This window comes from Athene cunicularia (assembly GCF_003259725.1).
Source record: "Athene cunicularia isolate RWA chromosome 7 unlocalized genomic scaffold, athCun1 chr7_part1, whole genome shotgun sequence".
Taxonomy (NCBI): Eukaryota; Metazoa; Chordata; class Aves; order Strigiformes; family Strigidae; genus Athene; species Athene cunicularia.
Genome location: NW_020799107.1, coordinates 3,066,756 through 3,087,099, shown reverse-complemented (window position 1 = coordinate 3,087,099; position 20,344 = coordinate 3,066,756). Strand labels below are relative to the sequence as shown.

The following is a 20,344-nucleotide window of genomic DNA, read 5'->3' as shown; positions in this document are numbered from 1 at the left end:
AATGGAGTAACAAAATGGTGTCTCGGACCCAAAGTTCTCACTGGAGTTCTCAGGAGGGAGAGGAGTGCTACGTGCAGCAGGGCCGACATAAAAAAAGTCTTATTTATCATATGCTAGGGGTGATTGAAATCTCCCTGTAAGCTACTCTATTAGATATGCTTATGCACTACAGAAAAAAATGCAGGCTGTAGAAGAAAATACCACTGCAAGCAAAACGTGAATATAGCAATACTTAACTTGTAGGCAGTGCTCCACTTATCTGGCTGAGAGCCAGGTTTTTTATGATACAGGCATCAGCGTTTGTTTAATATGTCCCTTATCAAATCCAAAAGCTAATATTTGAGTTAGTCCTCCATGAAGGTAAACAGGAACCGTTTGAGTGAGAATTAAAATACCGTGTATCACACTCCTCAGAACAGTATCTGGGTACTTTAACTTGAATCCAAAGAAGTTCCTTGCAGATCTGTACTCAATCTGTGTTCAGAGAAAGGTCTCTCAAAAGCTAGTTTATATAGTGAAAGTATTTGGGGAAGTTATAGCAAAGAGTGGGATCTTGGTTTTAATCTGATGCAAAGCATGCTGGAGTTGATTTGAATCCACCAACTGACTCTCAGGTCAGGCTTTGAGTCCTGAAGGTAGTGAAGAGACGGTCTTTTGAAGAAGCTCAAACAGGGCTTCTGTATTGCTTCAAGCAAGAATTCTGCAATCCCAGCCTAGCTGTGCAAGGGAGTCCAGTCCACAATCTTTTCTGCTACACAGCATAGACAGAGCTTACACAGCTCCATTGGCTTCCAAGCATTCATTCAAAAACTGGATCCACATATACAGGAGTAGAATTAAGCTCCCCCTACTTACCTCTCACTCAGTTTAACCACTGACAATTATGCTTCTGAAAAAGTCACTTTTGAGTACCTTATGTACAAACTCACACAGATCTGAAGGCAAGCAGCAACTTAAGGACTCTTACTATATGGTTAGGATAAAGGTAAGTAAATGGATGGTGCAACAAATGATTCTAGGATGCCACTGCTGATGGATATCAGGACCCTGCCTCCCCCATCACCACCACCAAAAAAAAAAAAAAAAAAAAAAAAAAAAAAAAAAAAAAAAAAAAAAAAAAAAAAGTTAGGTGGCTGCAAAGTTTAACATGGGTTAGTAGAAGCCTGGTGAAAAATAATCTGATAATGCAAATCATGGTGGTAATAGCAGTGAAATATGGATGGAAAACAAGCAAGAAACTGAGAGGGTAGCAGCCACAGCAATGCAACTTGGGAAGGGAACAACAACAAATGATCACTGTACTAAATCCAGTTAAGAATGAAACTCTAATGTAGTAGGCTTTTCCTCAGCAGGCAGCATTCACAGCTGAACATGAAAACCCAAAAATATCATGATGCTATGTAAAGAGGATTATTGTGCAAAAGAAATTTCTAGTCGTCAGGAAAAAAGAACTGTTCCTTAGTAAGGGCAAGATTTAACTATTGATATAAGAACAATAACAACTGTTAATGCTGGTAATCATGAACATTTGAGATCTCAGGTTCTTGCCAGGCTCACCATATGCTTTGTCAAGTTAAATGCTGGGAGGAAGCAATGAAGCTGGAACTCGCTGGAATGCATTAGGTGGAGAAAAGGAAACCCTATTTCCTGACAAATAATTTTTTCAGCTAATGCTTTTTTGCAGTATTTGGCCAGCTGCATTGCTGAGTGAACGTAATGTTTGGAGAAAGATGGCAGAACTCACTAAAAAATATATAATTATAAATTGTCTCCCTTACAGTGGGGATATGGAAGGGGGCTAAAGCCTTGTCCTTACCTGTGCAAAGTAATTATTCTGTGTAAGCTGCTTGAATTCCATGGATCTTGGGAATGTTAAAAAAGTATCTTGCCACTTCTTCTACCCCAAGTCCCTGCAGTCATCTGGGTGGCAAAGCCATGGCAGGAGAACTGCTGCTGGCAGGCAAATCTGACTGTGAGCTTTGCCCAGGGCCCCAGTGGATGAGCCCCTGTATCATGGAGGGGCAGGCACATGCCTTGTTGCTGAGTCCACAGGCATTATTTCATGCCACTTTCCTCAGAGGATTTAGACAAGGAGAAAACCACTTCAGAGTTTAGCTGATCTGTTCTTTACTCTCATATTGGAGCCTTGTACAAAAATGAGAGTAGGCACAGAGCACTGCACTGGAGTGTGATGATTAAGATTTATAGAGCCAAACTACGACTTCAGGTTGCTCCAGTAGGATGGCATCAAAGAGGAATTTTTGCTATGCTTTCTACTATAACAAGAAAATGAGATGAATTCTGAGTAGACAATTTTTCCTCCAACTTCAGTATTTACCACAGGTGAAACATTTACTGGATGTATTTTATTTTTTAAATTATAGTGTGAAGATCTATTTTGTTCTATTACTTGGGGTAGGTTAGGCATTAACGGAGCAACAGTGGAGTAATACCCCCTGCAACTGCATTGTTCATGCAGGCAAAACTCTCTGGCTGTTGCCTAACAGTATTGTACAGGCAGAGATGATCTCACCCTGTCTGTGTTTTGAGCTGACCAGGCATCATATGGATGTAGTTAGTGCAGTGCCCTGTTTGAGTTAATAAGAGACATGGCGTATTAGCTTGGGGCAACGTCTGACATTTAACATGTCTTCCAGTTGGCTTGAAGCATGGGCAGAGGGAGCTTGCGTCTGTCTCAGTGTGAACATTGCCTCTGCCTGAAAAATATTGCGCAAATCTGTGAAAGATTTGCAAAGTGATTTTGTGAAATCCTTATAAAGTGAAACACTCTCTGTAATGTGAAATTACTCCTATTAGAGCTGCAGCTTGAGTAACTCTTATATATGATCAAGAACCACCAATTCAGGTTCTCTTGTACCTGATTTTCTCTAAACACATTTGGATTTTGTTAGTCTCCCACTGCTGGCATAGATTTTGACTGCTGTCATGTCATGCAAAAGGGGACTGCCTGAATTGCTGCAGTTTTTCAGGATAGGTACTGAATACTGTGATAACATAGGCACTGTAAGAAATGTCAGGAGGAAAACTTTTGTGGAACTTTGTCTTTATTAGTTTATAGAATGAATTACAGGTGTGCAGATGTTTTCAGAATTGATGAGACTTGGATGATGAATATTTTTGTAGGGTTTAACACATTAATCCTTGTACTAAATAGTAAGGATGGATATACAGGTGTGCATATAGAGATATATTTGTCACATTTATATATAGGTGTATGTATATGTATGTACACATGTATGAGATACATATATGTCACTGTAGAGTTGTATGACAGAAGAACAACTCCTGAGTTTCCACTGTCATTTTTATCTCTCAATACATTTCCCCATTCCTCTCTTCTGTAGGAGACTTTCTTTTCAGGCCCTGAAATTTAACAGCAATGAACAAGTTGGCAAGGAGACATTTCCCTTTTGAAGAGTCCTAATCCAGGTTTTCCTTCCATCAGCTCCAAAGTTCTTCATCATTTTCTCCTTATGTTTCCCTCTTTCGTGTAGAAAATGATCCAGGTATGAAGGTATGAAAAACCCTGTATCCATTAACCTGCATCCTGTGAGCCATTAACAAGAATTCATAGTAAAGCCTTTCATTTTATGAGTTATATAGCAAACTAGAAAGCTTCTGGAAAAATAATAATAAAAAAAAAGTCAGGAAACAACCTAGGAAATGTTAGGAGTGGAGCAGGAGAAAGCTGCTCCTGATCTGAGGGGTGCATGGTGAGAGGGGACTTGGGCAGGTCCGTGCAGGCATTGGAGCAGAACCTGGCCTCTGCTGTGTGAAGTGGCAGAAAGGCACCACTAAAAAAAGAAACTGAGGAAAGCCAGAAAGAACAAGCTGTTTCTCAGCAGATATGTGAGAATGGAGCAACTCCCACGAGAGGCCAAGCATGAAGGAGAAACGGCCCAGCCAGCATGGCTGCCTTGTATCTTAATATAGCAGACTTCTTGGCAAAGCAAGGGGGTGAGGCCTGGTGGAGGAGGAGAGCTGGGTTTGCGTTCCCAAAAACCTGTTTGCAATAGCAAAGAAATCCTGCTGGGTCTGTTCCAGCAAACCATTAGGATTCAATGATCTGGCAGTGAAACCCAGCTATTGGAGGTGCATTCCTCAGTGCTTCTAGCAGATCCTGCCTGCCTCTTTTCCACACAAGGCCTGTATTCAGTGGGGGATTAGCTAAATGTCTGGACAGGAGACCCCATCCTGCTGTTAGCAGCATCTATCCTCTTCCCCTCAAGCCTCTTTGGAAACAAGTAGGCATGGAAAACGTGTGGTGTTGTGTCAGCTTGCACTGGAGCAGACCTGGGAAGGGGATGTTCCCAGCATGTGCTTCTGCAGGCTCAGGCTGAGCAGTTGTGATGTGTGTGCTTTTGCCTATCCTAACTAACTTTACTCCCTCAAAACAAACAAAAAAATCCAAGCAAAACAAAAACCAGTGACAACATCGCACAGTAAAAATTTTTTCTAGACCTAAGTCCTGGGCACTGCCTCTGCAATACAGACTGGCAGGTACAGACATGATAAAATAAATACTGTGTTCTTTCCTCACTGTTGTTGTCTTTTACATGGCAGCTACCCACAGTCTTTTCTGATTCCCTACTCTCATTTCCATACTTTTGAACCCTAGACCTTAATGACTCTTATTTCCCTGTTTTGGTAGTGCCTCTTGGTTCTGTCCCATCCTTTGCTTTAAGGACTTTATCTCTGTTCTGGGCACTCTGCCGGTGTTTCTTTCTCAGTAGACTTTCTGCTCCTTCCTCCAGTTCCCCACCCTTCCCACTGACTCCTTCCCTCACACATTGCCTCTCTCATGCACATCCCACTGTTCCATTTCTTATCCACAATTTCCTATGCGTTTTCTCCTCCCACACACTTCTCCCTGTCTTAATGCCTCCCTCCACTCCCAGCTGGATGTCAACTGTTCTATCACTAAGATGTAATGGGAACCAATTAAAAATACCCAATCTGATGGACTGGTTTTTAGGATTGCAGATATAGGATCCTGTCAGTCTATCTCCTTTTTAGCAAAAGAATTTACAACCACTCTAAAATCCATGAAAACTTTTCCAGGTTCTCACCTTATCTGAAACTGAATGTCATATATATTACATATGTATGTCATACATAGTGTTCCAGAGTTACTGCATAACACGATCTTGTTTTAATTGAGATCTCCACGCTGTTAGACCTAACCCAGAAATGCATACTTCCATGTAATTCAGGCTTGCCTTTCATTTCAAGAGGTGTGTGGCGGCATGCAGAGGACACAGTCATTCTTCTAAAGAGCTTACGCCTGGACATGCAGACAGAAACCCCCTTCTGACATTTATGTAGTACCTATTTACACAGGTCTTATGTGTCATGTCACCTGTTACTGTTTTCAGTCATAGCCTGCTCACTGACTTTCAGTCTCCAGCAATCATCACCAGTAGAATGGTAAACCTTGTAGGAAAATGAAGGTTATTTAGAAGAAGTCACATAGTGCATATAGCTTTCACTGTGGTAGTGTGGAAGTGCCAATTGACTCTGCAAATGCAGACAACTTCTGTGTGTTCGTAATTTGTTTACTGCTAGTCAGACATTCTCACGGTCCCTTTTTCCATGTCTCTCACAGCGCTCTGTGTTGAGTTGTAATGATTCAGGGACAAGGCGGCTGGTTAATGCAGCTCATGTTGTCACCCTCATGGGGCTCATTTGCCTACAGGCATGTCAGAAGGAACAAGTAATATAAGGGCATATATAACTGTAGTTGGCAGTGTACTGAAAAGATGCTGAAGCTCACTTTAAATGAATAGCGTAGGACATCAGGAGCTAAGTAGCTGAGAAATAAGATAAATTTGCTTGAATGGAGCATTGCGTTTCTGTAGTTAGGCTGTGCCTGGTACTTGATCTAAATGAGGTATGTGTACATGGTGTGCAGTGTCGACATCCCCTGTGTGCTATTTGTTCCTAGCACTGTCTCGCACATTTTCAGTATCCAGCAGAGTTCACATCACCCGCATTTCTACACAGCTTAAGCCTGATGGGAGGGAGTAAAGAAGACAGAGCCAGACTCTCCTCACTGGAGTTAATGGCATAGGGCGTTACAATGACCTTCTGCTCCCTGTGTTCAGGAATTTGAAGGTTTGTTTTTTTTTCCCCTCAAACAGTTAGGGAGGAGTACATAAGTCTGTAGAGTCATTGATACTACGCTGGTTGGCGTTCTGGTCTTTCGTTGTGTGTCTGCACAAGCCTGAGCCTGTGTGCATCGCTTCATACTGGCAAGGCAAGAGCAAACCACATATCCTTTGTGTTGCTGCGGTCGGGGTTTGGTTTAGCTGTTGGGGATCACATTGCAGAGCAGTGAGAGGTGCAAGCTTGTTCTGTCTCTACGTTTTGCATTTTAACTGTTGACTGAATGTGTGTCCTTGGGTTTGCTAATAGTTTTTCCTAATTCTTCTCCTGCAACATGCACTGTAGGTTTTCTAAGCGCTTTGCACTGGCATGCAGCAGACTGTGTTTTAAGGGAAATGTAGGAGCCAGCCACACACAGTCTTACAGTCTCTTGTGATGATCTGATGTGATCATCTGTTGAGATATTCTAAGGAGCTCTATGGACAAGTTGTTCCAAGGCCAAGTTTTCACTGAAGGGTGTAAAAAGAATCACGATTATTACTGAATTTGGGCTGTATATTGCAGCTGTGTTCTGTGGGAGAGGAAATGTTGGAGAGTTTAAAGCTATTGACTGGCAGAGGAGCAATGCTAGTGTGCTACCTTGCTGCCACCCAATATAATACAGCTTCCAGTTTGGATCAGTTCCAGCTGTCAGACCCCAATTTGCTAACCACGTTGGGAAGGACACAAGTTTTCTTTTAGAAGGTCGGTATCATTTAAGGTTACTGAAAGCAAGGAAACCTGTTCCACCTTTATAAAGAAAACGTTGCTGTAGAGTTTTTAGGAGCCATGCAGCTATAATGAATAATGAATGTATGGTACTTTGTGTAGTGTTTAGCTCAGCCTGAGAAAGAGAAAATAATGGAAGTCTCTTCTTTCTGCCTGTGTGTTCAAACGAAGGAAAATCAAAGCTGTTATACCAAAGCTATATATCAGCTAACATATTTTAGGAACTGTGGAATGATCATAATTACAAAAAAGTCCTCCAGAGAGAAATTATGACTCATAGTTTATGTTCTCTTTAGTGTTGCTATGGAAAAAGAGGTTAGTGCCAATGGTCATACAGCAATATTAATCTCTGATCTGAAAGAAAAATAAATAACAATCTCTAGCTTAACCCAGAGCAGATTTATTCTCCGTTACTGTGGCACACTCCATTAAAGGGGATAACCATGTAAGAAAAATTAAAGATGACATTGATTATCAGTTCTCAACATGCAGTTAGAAAGAGTTCCTTATTTGAATTAGTGTACACTTCAGACTCCTGCAAATGACTTGGTGGAGTGAGAGGAAAGGAAAAAAGGCATTTTGATCAAAAGGAGGGCGGGAAAGATCAGCCACCACCACCAGCTGCAAGTATGCTGATTAGAATTTCTTTATGCATGCAATTAGACTCAGCCTGGGGTTGATGCTGGTTCAAACGCAGATCCTGAAACAAAACCCTGGCAAAAGGCATTTTAAAGTGGTGGAAAGTGGCTATCAGCCTTTTTCCATTTATTTGGGAAAGCGAGGGCCGTGAGTCAGAGTGGCAGATACTTAGGTGCTGAGTCAGCACCCTCCAGGCTGCTCTGGCAGTTGTTTCCTGCCAGTTGTTTAGTTGCCTAGGCAAAACCCTAACCAGGACTGGGGCCAAACAGCTGCGTGTTTGCTTTGCTCGAGGGTTGAATCTTTTTCTTTGCATGCAGGAAAACTACCTGACACCTTCCCCTTGACACCCAGAACGAGCGTGTGTGGTTTAGTGGGCCACAGTAAAACTTTTCTATCTGCATACTTGGTTTTCAGGAGCTGAAGCTACTCTTGCCCCGTTGTATGCAGCTACCAACAGCAAAGACCTTGCAGTCAGAAGTTAGTTTGACATTTTGCTCACAATGCACCCTGCAAAGCAGGCTAGAGCCTTCCTTTCTGCCACACTGTTGCAACGGCAGTGCTGATGGCAGTAAAACTTTTTATTCTGTTGATGAGCTAAGCAGATTGGATTGGGGAGATACAGAGGTCTCACATCCTGCATCTATGCACACAGCTCTTAACTGATGGTCACAGGAATTGTACATGTGGCCCAAACCCATTGTACGGCTCAGAGAGTCCCTTGAGCCAGCTGAAGGTTTTTTCACTGACGTTCAGGGTTATACCAGTCCCTTGGTGAACAGTTTGCCCTCTGACAAGTTGCCATTACTTCACTAATTCTTCTGAGTTTACATCTTTAAGTGTGTGACTATCAGTCATGTAACTGTTTGGCATTACAGCCTGTAACAACAAACCGGTTTCATTGCATCAGTGTAAAGGGCATACAGGTATATTTTACCTTCTGATCCTTTTCTTCCCTTTCTTCTGTCTCTTTAATCATCAAACGTGCTTCAGTCAGGCCTGTATGAGGGCTTTCACTGCACTCTCTTGTTTTGACAGTGAAATGCTCCAGAAAGTCCATGTCTGTGCCTTTTCACAGCAGAGCTGGCTCATGGATTAGCACATGGGGGTCAACAGGATGCTCTTTGCCCTTTCCCCTAATAGGGGACAGAAATGTCAGCTGGTTTTCTGCATTGAAAATGGAAGTATCACCAGCCACTGAGTGCTATTAGTTTAAATATTTATACCATAAGGACTTTATCACACCCTCTTTCTTTGTGCAAAGTTCCTGCCGATTTCAGTGGAGGTCAAACTCTGAATCCATGCAGCAGCTAAACAGGTGAGGTCCTCCAAGGAATAATGGGACGAGTGGAGCTCACAGGCAGGCACTGTACTGCGTTATTGTGTCAAGGGTAAACAAGCAGTTTTAAAAAAAAGTAATTATGTAGACAAACCTGTCAGCACAAGCATGGAATACCCATGCATATGCTTGACATCTGCCAGCCTGACGAGATCCAGGCACATACTTCAGATACTTGAAAGAAGACAGTGCTGCTGGTGCTGCAGTCTGTCTCCTCCCCGAAACAGTAAGTTTTGCAGACTAATGTTTTTAGTTGGGACTCGAGAATGAAGAAGGGAAGGAACAGCTTGGGGGACATCTCAGGATCCTGAGCTTGATTCTTCCTCTAAGATAGGACAAAAGCAGACATTCATGAGTTGACTAAGTATTTTTCTCTTGCAGGCCTGCTCACGCCTGTAAATGTGCAACCACAACAGAAAACGTTTAATTCTAGTCCTGCAACTGATGGCTGTATGTGTAGTGTATCCTGAAGTGGGTATTTGAATTAATTGTCACAGATGCTCAGTAGCTGCATTTCCAATGGTTTTACTGGAAAGCATTGTAATGCTCCTAAAATACTGTGCATGGGATTCGTTTCAGCATCTCTAAAACTGAATAAAGCATGGCCAGGGGTATTGTTTGAATTAAAGCTTAGCAGGACAAACAAACCAGGCATATCTGAAAGCAAAATGTAAACATGATGCTGGAGTTCCTGGTTAGCGCTTGGTGGCTGCGGGAAGTTGACAGCTGTTACATAAAGGTTAAACATGCGTTCTTTGGTCTGTCAGTAAAATTAAGCCTGCTAAAGACTATGTGGCACTCTAGAAGACGTGAGTTTATCTGTGTCTGTTAAACAGAATATACAGTTCAATATAAAAATGCTTTCAGGACTATTTTAAAGTATTAGAAGTATGCTGCGGTCCAATAAAAAAATGCAGAAGGAGCTTGCAGATTTTGGAAAGTGCCTGACTACATTCAGATGGTCTAGAGATCTGGCAAGTGTCTGGAAAGCGAAGCACTGGTGTTTGTGTTGTTAAATAACAGCAGAGGATGAGAAAGAAAATGATATAGGTACAACAGGGACATGAACTGAAGTAATAAATGCTTGACCTTTAAATTTCATCTTTGCCAACTTCTCAGACTGCTTCTCCCAAAGACTGACATGGCTGTGTTTTCTGTCATGCTTTTATTTGTCATATTTGTAGTTAGTTACAATTAAAAATTATTGAAATCCATTGTAGTTAATACAAAATAAAAATATAGCTGCACGAGTTATGCCATGACTTTTTTTTTTTTTTTAACAAACAGTATCTCCTATATGATACCATACACTTAAGAGCTTAACTCCTAATAGTACTCACCTACTCTAAGCTCTTATCAACTAACTTCCAGTGTGATTTACTGGTTACAGATATTACCCCTGTTGAGTAATACCTGTTAATCATTTCAGAATTATATTTTTTCTGCAGTTTTTATTTCCCCTGTAATTTGTGATTCTAAATACAAGTTAAAGGAAGAAACCTTTTAGTGCAATGTTAAGTATCAGTAGAATTTTATATATATATATATATATAAAAATAAAAATAACCCACTGCATAAACAAACAAGGATGTAAGGTAACTGTTGTGGGTGTTGTGCTTCACTTTCCTCCCTTTCCCTACCTGTAAGTGACAGGAATGAACATTCATAGTGAACAAACTACCCTGTAACTTCTCATTTTCAATTAATTTTGAAAAATTACAGGCTTGTAATTTTGAGAGCATGTAGGTGGCTTTGATGGAGATTATCAGCAGAGAATCAAATCCTGTGGCTTTGTGGACTCATCCTCGTGTAAACTCATCCCTGCCATGAAGTTCAATCCATAACGCGTTGTTCCCTTTAGATATGCCTAAAAGAGTATTTCACCTTTTTGAAAAAATTGTCCTTACATCCCTGTAATTTTCTAACTCTTCTGTGTAGATATAGCTCTATATGAAATAATTTGTAAAAAGTTATGCTATTTTCAAAATACTCTGAGATACAAAGTTGTGCAGGTGCAAATTTTGATAGTATACTGCTATAAAGACTAAGAATGAATTAATTAGTGTTATCTGAGTATATATTCCGTAAGCTGGGAGTATAGACTTAATATTGCGGGGTTTTAGTTTTGCTTTTTTTATATTTCATATTATTTTGTACTTTCTTCAGACTCTCTCCATGTTTCTGTCAAATTCTTTCTACTTTTTTTTCAATTTCTGATCTCTTAAAGGTACAGTAACCAATCACACATTCATGCTTGTCATTAATGTACTTCCATAACTCCAGTATATTGAAAAACATCTTTTAATTTTCACCTAAACACAGTCACTTCTTTTAAGTGAATAGCGAGAGGCTACTGGCAAAAATCTTTCCCTCACTGAAAGGGATGGAACCACTTTTCAGCTTTGCCCTCTTAAGTACTCTGCTCTTTTAGCATCGTGGAGCGAAGCCCCAAACAAACTATACATGTATGCACAGTTCCTGAGGCTGTTAGTATTCACAGAGCATAGCAAGAAAACCGAAATCAAATGTTCTCAACTGTATTTCTACATTGACATATAAAACTACTCACAGTGTCGTGAAATACTGAGAGGGAAGAAAACAGAATGGAAATGTTTGGGTTTTGACTACTCTCCACACGTTCCTCTGACCTAACTATAAGAAAAGACAGTTGACCAGCTTGCTTCTACTAGACATACTCTTTTCCTGATTGTCTCTTAAACCAGCGGACAGCATCTTTAAATTAATAAACACCGGTGATTCAGCCTAAAATGGAGCATGTTGCAGCCTGCGTCACTGACCTCGTTCATTCTGCATTCCAACACGATGCAATAAATTACCACTGCAGAGAAAAGGATGGAATAAACCAAATCGCTACTAACACCTGTGTAGCAGAAACCAGTTACTCGCTTAAGTAAAACCGTGCATATCTGGAAGGTGCAGGAAGACTTGGGTTGATTATGCTGTTTGGTCTATCTGCAGGACTGCTGCCTGGGTCGTTTCTTCATCAGATTGTTCCATTTCCCCGCTGACTGGGTTGTTTCTTTCATCATACAGTTTCTGGCTAGAAACTTGTAGAGGCATCCTATAGTCTTCATCATCTTCAACAATGGACAGCTCAATGTTGTTGTTCATCATGGCATTCCCTTCCATTCTGGTTTCCTTCTCTAGAGAATCAGCTACTGCTTTGCCCTCCTCGGTCAGCGAGGTGGTAGGTGTCATATCTGAGTGCATGTCAGCAAATGATGTCTCATCCTCATTCTCAGCTTGGTCATTGCTTGTAGTTTCTGTTGGTCTGTCCTCAGCTTCAGCAGGGCTTTCTCCTTCACGGACTTTCTTCACGTTGAATGTGAGGGGAGATACTTTGAAAGCTGAACTCTTTGAAGAAGAGGATTTCTGATGATGTACAGTAAGCGATTTCTTGATCTTTTCTCTCCGTTCAGGTGAGACAATCTTTGTGCTGATCTTGTTCATCTTCTTCTCAATGTTTTGGCGGGAAAATGCTTTCTTGAGGCTGTCTACCTTCTTGAGGCTGGATCTTTTAATTTTCTCAGCTCTTGATTCTTCTGTTTTTTCCTCTGCACTATCATCCATATCATCTTCCTCGTGAAACATTTCATCATCTGAACACAACTCCACCGTGTGCAAAGTTTCCTCCAGTGTTTTGTTCTCATCCACAGGCTCCTCTTTTCCTTCTGTGATGCTGGGAATAGGCTCTTTTGCAAAAACACTGGCAGGGATCTCATTTTCCTCCTGAAAGAATTGACAATATTTGAGTTTCATAGTTCACAGGACACAAATTTAATAAACAAAGCACAACTCTGAACAATTACTTTTTTTTTTCCCCCCACGATGAGATGAAGAATGCTGAACATTTCTTGTTGTTTCAGTATATTTAACCAGTAACAAGCCACTCAAAGCCCACTGAACCATTATCTGGTAAAGTTTAAGACTAATGAGCTGTCAGCTGTAAGATTTCTCTTTCAGAGTGACTTGGAATATATACAGAATGGAAATCCCATTCTTTGTAATTTAAATTAGATATTCTTTAATAAGAGTTTGGCTGTGAAGTTGTACACCTATCCCTGGGGAGAAGGGATGGTGCCTAAGGAGGTTATACTACGGACCCCTGCACAGACCTATAGAAGTCATGCAACCCCCCTCCTGAGCTTTCAGTTTCTCTAGCCAAAGACTGGGACTATCTCTGCAGAGATGTTGGTTCCATCTGAGAGGTATCTTAGATGGCAAATGCAGTTAGCACTTTCAGTGTATTTTAGAAAAATGTATGTTGCTGTTAAAATGGATTGTTGATACTGAGAAAACAGGCAGCCCATGATGTTTAGTGTGTGTGCTATTTTACAGCTATTTACAGAAAAAATATAGTAAATCTGGGTGGTAAATATGAACAGGACAACTCCTTGAAAAATAAAAAGTTTATGGCATATAAACCAGACATTATACCACACAGAAAACACCAGTAGCCACTTCTAGCTAAGAGGGAAATGATTGTTTTGTAGAAACAAAACCAAGAAGGGCCATGGAAAGAAAGAAAGATAGATATCTGAAAACAAATCAGGCTGAACAAGGGTGGAAGCTGCAACTTGTAATGAAGGACCTCTGCGACTACCCAGTGCAGAAGCTCTTCAACCCCAAGCAGTTCAGAGGCAGCACAATGAACACTCTGTTCTGCAGTAGGTTTTGCAGGCATCTACCCATGCAAAGAAAATGAGGCTCCTCACACACTCCCTTTTCCTTTCAGAATCATTACGCCTTAGATCTGCATAGTCTCTATTCATTACCTTTTTTGTCATTTTCAGACAGAGTGCGTGCAATATCACTTAGCTGTATGGATTGTAAGGATTTTCTTTCCCTCCCCCCCTATTTATCTTTAGATGCGAAAAGCAGTAAGTGCTGAGTGGAATGGTTGTAATAGTCTCAGATCTGTCCCTAGTGGGCCTGAGTGTACAGTTAAGGGGAAAAAAGGCCACATACACTTCCAAGTTCATGCTCATTATTTCAGGACTGAGCATGTAGTTGTGATCACTGGAGAGAACAATGTCTTGGGTTAAATTTGCTGTCAAAGCTGTATAAGGATGTTGTACATGGTTGTTTTTAAAAACAAAATGGTCCTGACTACCTTGCAGAGCTTCTGGAACTCGAGAACATGCATGTGGGCAGGCAGAATCATTTGAAACCATATATACACACATATATAATCATATATACTGTGATTCAAGTGTGTTGGTGAGCATCGCTCAAGGATATAAAAATGCAAAATATCAAACAAATAGTTAGCGGTTTGACAGTTTGTACGTGCTTTACTTCTACCGTTTCCGCACAGCTTTCTGGACCAGCGGGTTCAGTCGGATACACTGGCACAGATAAAGCTTTTCAAGCCCTTTGCTTCCAGTGGAACATCTAATAAAGGCAGGGCTCTTCTCCCAACACTTCTATGTTGTTACAACTATCAGCAACAGCGACCAACTTAACAAAACAATGAAAACCTGTACCAGCTTTAAGTGAAAACAGCTGTAACTGCAGTACAAATATTTATATTTTCTCTCCACTGCAGTTAATGAAATGTGGATTACATGACTGGCTGCAATGTTAAATTATTCCCCAGAGCATGAGAACTCCGTATAAAGCATAATTTACATGTCTTGTGCATTCTTTCCAAACCTAGGTAATCTCATACACTTTTAAACATCTGAACGTTCGGGTGTAAGTGCCTGAATGGCATAGAAAACTCTGATGGGTTGTAACATTTGAAGTCATCAATCTAGGAGCATGGTGGCATGTGAGATTGAGCACAGTGCAGTCTGAGGCAGAGATGGGCCTGTACAGCTCTTCTCAGTGTCAGTTTAGCTCTGTGTCTACAGTATTCACGTTAATCTGCAGTACTGCATGCAGTCTCTAGAAGAATATGGACATAGGTTTTATTTCAATTTTTATCAAATTTGACACCGAGTAGAAGGGAGACTGTCAAACTATCAATATTTATACAGAAAAAAACCACTAAAATATATGAATTATTAATGAGCTAATGATTTGATTAAAAGCAGATCCTAGGTGGTCTTTGGCTATCAGATGATACTGGCATTCAAGAAATCACCTCTCTATCTACACTTCCTGCATGGCCCTGGAAAACATCAGCCTCTGGGCATCTATTATGCTGCCTGTAAAATGGGAATGACATGCTTTCCTATCTCAGGTTTCTAAAAGACCTTAGGATCACAGGAACTATTAAAATGCAAATGAAAATAAATTAAGTGAAATGCTTTGGAAATACAAAGGTGGTATAGCAGGAATGCTCTGTGGTGGACCAGATGTTTCTGCTTCAAATACAGTTATTGATAACGTGTGGGCTATTGGTAACTTTTTGGTCTAACAAGTTTACATGACAGCTATATTTTTGTTTTGATACATTTTTCAAGCAGTCTGGTATTTAATTTAGGAAGACTAGAACAATACACTGAAAAATGCCAACTGTTACAAACTGCGGAACTATTTTCCATGCCAAAAAAAAGTAGAACTTTGATCTTCTTGATCTAATCTAAAATTCTGAGAAAACAATACATCTTTTTATTTTCCACATCCGAGTTCAAAAACAGCACCTGCATTTTCTCAGCTTGACTGTAGATAGCTAGCTCCTCTGAATTTCATTTTTCCATGTAGGAGATGAATAGAACAGTGCACATTCTCTGTAAAAACAACTCCTGCTAATACTAGTAATACTTGCAAGGTTAAAAGCAGCACCTTCCCTGTGGCTTTGATCATCCATTCTCAGGAACTTTCTATAGGTCATAATGGCATCCCTATCTTTTGCCAGAAAGGAAAGATCCGTAACAGTGTACTACAGAACCGGACAGCCTGAGCGAACAGGCTGTTAATTTACTCAGGAGCGCTGAATCTTTGATGCGGTATAAGTGAAATCAGCATGCTTTGGTTTGGATTTTTGTTAACATTTGTCGTAAGAGGCCACAGCCTTCACAAAGGGGAAATGGCATTTCCCATATTTACAGCAGTCCAGGCTCCTCTGTACGTTGTAGATGCTGTTATATGCCTAAATAAATACTAGTCTAAAACTTGTTTTGCCACACAAAATAGGTCAAAAGATGACAAGTCCTTCTAAAAACAGCTACAGCTCCACCTACTTTCCTTCAGACCTGGATGTCACCATGGGGAGGGATGAGGGCAGGGAGCAGACTGGGTCTGCGGGCAATGAGGAGGAAATCGCCAGCTGACTATTTGCACGTCCTGCACAGGCTGGGGCCTTGGGTGCCACATCCTCCTGACCTCCCGCAACACAGCTGGATCAAGTCCTAAGAGCCATATGAGGTATTCTTGTCATTAATCAATACAGGAGTAGTCTCCCTGCAAGGCTCCAGTGGAAAATTTAGTAGATAATAGCATTACCACTTGTAATTCTTCTGTTTCCCTCACTTGTTCATTTTTGAGTTTGAAGTTGCTTTTTCAAAAGATTATTACAGTGACCCAAATAACAAGATACAACCAAATGGCCGATTTCCTGTGCCCTCCTCTTGCTTCATTTCAGGATGAAGCATTTACCAAGAGCAACATCTGAACAGGGCTTGAATATTAGTGTGCTTGACCCCAAGCTGCAATTTTGACTTATTTTATCTGTCCTATTCACTAGTAAACATGACATTTAATTGAAAAATTAAACATAAGCCTTTTTCATCTTGCATTTTGCTTTTGCAGCTAAAAAAAGCAAACAAAAACCCCACCAAACCAAAACCAAAAAGCTGGTCATGTGGTGAGAACAAAATAGAGGGGAACAATGCCAAAGCTTAACAAGGATTTTTAAAACAGTCACTTCAGAGTTTTGCTGAATTGCTGTGTCACTTGTGGCATTTGTAATAACTTCTGCATCCTGAAACGCTTGGAATGGAGCTCCATTAAAATATGTCACCAATTAAAAAAATATATGCAAACTAGGAACAACACAGACAGCCTAGGGAGAGAAAACTAAGAGCATTTTAATGGGAAATATGTAAATAGCTGAACTCTTCTAAACGCAGTTCATTCTCAGCATGTATGCTGAGGGTAAGCTGATGCTGGTGAGTGGCAGCACGGTTTCATAAAATACAGAGCTAGAGCTCAGTCATGTGTTTTGGCTATGCTCAGTGCTCCCACCAAGTATCAGGGAGTTTGAGGTATATGGTGAATGCGGAACCGAATCACAAATACATATTTTTATTTTCATACCGAGCTGTCTTCCTAAGCTGGAAAAGTGCATCCTAACGAGAAACACGCTGTGTGAAATTTTGGATTGTTTTTTCAGCGGAAAAGAATCCTCGAACTGAAGTCTCATCTATCCAGATTTCCCTTTTGTTTTTACAGAAATCTGGCATCAATATGGCTTCGTTGCTGTGACTTCTCCTTCCTGCAATTGTTTTTCCATGGATTCCTGCTCAGGGCAGTACAGAAACCCAGCCAGCCTTCTGCTCTTTTCCCTCTGTGCAATATCCTAGCAAGGCGGTGGCCCCGCTACCAGGTCATCTCGCCTCCACCTTTTAAGGAGACCCCGCAGGGAGATGCTGAGGAGGTGGGCACGCAGGTAAGGCGCCTGCCCAGGCTGGCAGCAGGCGTGCGGGCACGGCCTCTGAGCACCTGCCCTCGCCCCGGGTATGGCGGCTTCCCAGTGGAAAATCCCAGCTCCTCCCAGGCTCCGCTGCAGAAAGCCCCAAGCACTGCCCGCCTGGCCACCCTCCCATGTCCCGGGAAGTTATGTTGGCCACCCTAGTTTTGCAGAGAGCCCCACTAGCTTTTAGCAACAGGCCAGTGCCAGGAGCAATTCCCAGTTGACAGCTGAATGTTTTTTCCTAAATTTAACTGCAGTATTTATTTTCTAAGGCCTGTATTCCTGATCCACATCAGCTCGCCCCCCCAGCAATGTATTTTCCAGTGAGACACAGGAACATCATCAACTAAATCCTCGTTAAAGCAAAGAAGAACAGACCTCTGTCTAAAGGTTCCACCCCAGTGATGAGCTGTGGAGAAGCAGTGGATTTTCTTTAGCTGCTGTTCTGGGGCACAGACCTGAGTTGTTTGCTTTGGGTTTGTGCACTTTAGGACACAGTATTAAGGAAAGGTTTGGAGCTTTAAATAGGCCTTAGCTTTGCAATGCTGTCTAGTGTTGCAAAACAAGCCAAGCCAGCCGTCCCCTGTTAGGATGCTGCTCTACCCTTCAAACCCTTCTTGGCAAGTTTTACCAGTACTTTTACCCAGTGCCCGTGAATCACTGCCACTGAGCAGCAGTAACAGGGATCCCCAGCTGAGGCAACCGTAACTGCCCCCACACAGATGTTCTCATCTTTCCTCTACACACTGTCATCTTAAAAATGCTAAAATTTGGATTCTCTGGAGGAAGATGCTCTAGTTGCAATAGCAAGGCCTTAATTCTCACACAAGTAACAGGAACGCCACAAAATTACCTTCCCACAGGCCAAGCTGGTGCACTCTCTACAGTGAAAGTGTTCAAGGTCTATGCCTGAACCTGGAGGCAGGAGCCAGTCGTTAGCTAAAATGGCCTGGGAGACAGCAATGCTTTGACTACAGTAACAGACCTTAAATTACTCAGAGAAGTCCAGAAAACATGTTTCTTAATTTAACCAGCCCCTGGAATAATTTCCACATTCCTTCCAGGGTGGAAACTATCATGCTCGGTGCATACTGCAGCTCCTCCTTTTCTGGCGTGATAAGCCAGGGCGGTAATTTGTGAGAACAATAAGCAGGGAAATGGGGGGCTTCCTTTCTGGGGCAAGCGCCTGTGCACCAACCAGGCCTGCCAACTTTTAAAATCAAGTTGTTTTGGATTTGTTTAAACAGGAAAACCCCAACATCCCACGGAGTAGAGTTAGCTACTGACAGATGTAACATGCAGCTGACAAGCTTAGCCTGAGGAGCTGGTGATGTTCCTGACCGGTGAGTGCTCCAGCCCCGTGCTCCCTCTCCTTCCTTCCCCTAGTGCGTGTGTTTAGTCAAAGCTCATTCCGTGTTCTGTCCAGACCATTGCTTAAAAAGGGGAAAATATGCAAACTGCTGCTATCACTGGATGGACTCCCAGGAAGCTGATTTTTTAACTGAATTTTGAGCTCATCCCTCAATGGGCCAGAACAGCCTGAGGAGCTGAGTGTGGCAGGGAGCTGCAGTGCTGCCCCTCTCCTGCTTCTGAGGGCAGTTGCAAGGGTGGTTTTTAGGGCCACTACCAAGAGTTTGCAAAATGGGCCCTTTTCTCAAGTTTGCTAAGAGTTTGCTTAAAAACGAAAAAAGGGACCTTCCTTCAAGTTTGCTTAAAAAACAACCCACAACAAATCCTTCCCCACATATGCTAAGAGTTAGTAAAAAAGTGTCTCTTTCCCCAAGTTTGCTGAGAATAAAAGGTGGTTCCCCAATGTTCTTAAGGGTGAGCAAAACAAGGTCTGTTCCCTCAGATTTGCTACGAGTTAGTAAAAGACAGATCTTTCTCCAAGTTCACAAAGAGTAAAAGATGGCTCCTTCCCCACAGTTTATTAAAAATTAGCAAAAAAGGACTCTTTCAACATGTTTGTTAAGTTAGTAAAAAAATAAAAGGGTGTTTTCTCCAAGTTTGGCATGAGTTAGCAAAAAACCAGCTCTTTCCCCAGGTTTACTAGGAGTTAGTAACACAGCCTATTTCCCCAAGTTTGCTAAGAGTAGAAATAGGTATTTCATATAAAGTTGCTAAGAATAAAAGAGGGCTCTTTCCTTAAGTTTGCCAAGAGCTAGCAAAATAAACCTGCACTTTCTCCAACTCTGCCGAGATTGAAAGGTTTTTCTCACAGCTTTGCTAAGTTAGCAAGAAGACGGCCTTCTTCTCCAAGTTTGCTGGGAGTTGGTAGTAAGTCCGTCCTTTCCCCAAGTTCGCTGGGTGTTAGCAGAAACGGGTTCTTCCCCCAGGGTCGGGAGGAAGGAAGGTTTGGGGGCAGCCGTGGGGTTTCTCACCTGGAAGATGAGCACCTTGAAGCGGTCCCGCCGGAGCAGCTGGGCGTGATGCTGCTCGAGGCGTCGCACCTGGTCGCACTGTCTCTCCAGCCTCTCCCGCACGGCGCGGGTGTGAGCGCACACCTTCCGCGACTTCTCCAGCAGCTTCTCCACCGCTTCACCCGTCGCCCCGTGGCTTCGACACAACTTCCCCAGGTCTCCCTGAATACCCCGCACCGCCCCTTCTAAACCCCGCTGCCTTTGCTCCATCTGCCGCTGTTGCCCTTCCACCGCTTCCAACATCGACACCAGTTTCTCCAGCAAGGCCAGGACGGTCAGGGCGTTCACCTGCCCCCCGACCGCCTCCGACGGCGGTAGCGGAGGTACCGCGCTGCCACCCGCTGCCTCCCCCATCGCTGCGCCGGGATGGGATGGCGGATGCCGGCGCCGCTCTTAAGGGCTGCTCCTTCCCCCCTCCCTCCCCCGGGGGAGGTTTCGGGCAGAGCCCGGCCC

General features: G+C 42.3%; 1 protein-coding gene across 1 annotated transcript; it reads right to left on the bottom strand.

Moving 5' to 3' along the window:
* Positions 1–10,015: 10,015 nt before the first annotated feature.
* Positions 10,016–20,289, bottom strand: CAVIN2 (caveolae associated protein 2). The gene is made up of 2 exons (XM_026852847.1): positions 19,853–20,289; positions 10,016–12,619 (listed from the first exon to the last, which is right to left on the bottom strand). The coding sequence occupies exons 1-2, from the start codon at positions 20,243–20,245 to the stop codon at positions 11,825–11,827; spliced, it is 1,188 nt and encodes a 395-aa protein (XP_026708648.1). The 5' UTR covers positions 20,246–20,289; the 3' UTR covers positions 10,016–11,824.
* Positions 20,290–20,344: the final 55 nt, after the last annotated feature.

Bases quoted from the DNA above. Each gene is read 5' to 3' on its own strand.
- CAVIN2 (XM_026852847.1), bottom strand. From the start codon at position 20,245: ATGGGGGAGGCAGCGGGTGGCAGCGCGGTACCTCCGCTACCGCCGTCG. The intron at 12,620-19,852 runs GTGAGAAACCCC...CAATTCTTTCAG, and splicing joins TCAAGGTGCTCATCTTCCAG to GAGGAAAATGAGATCCCTGC.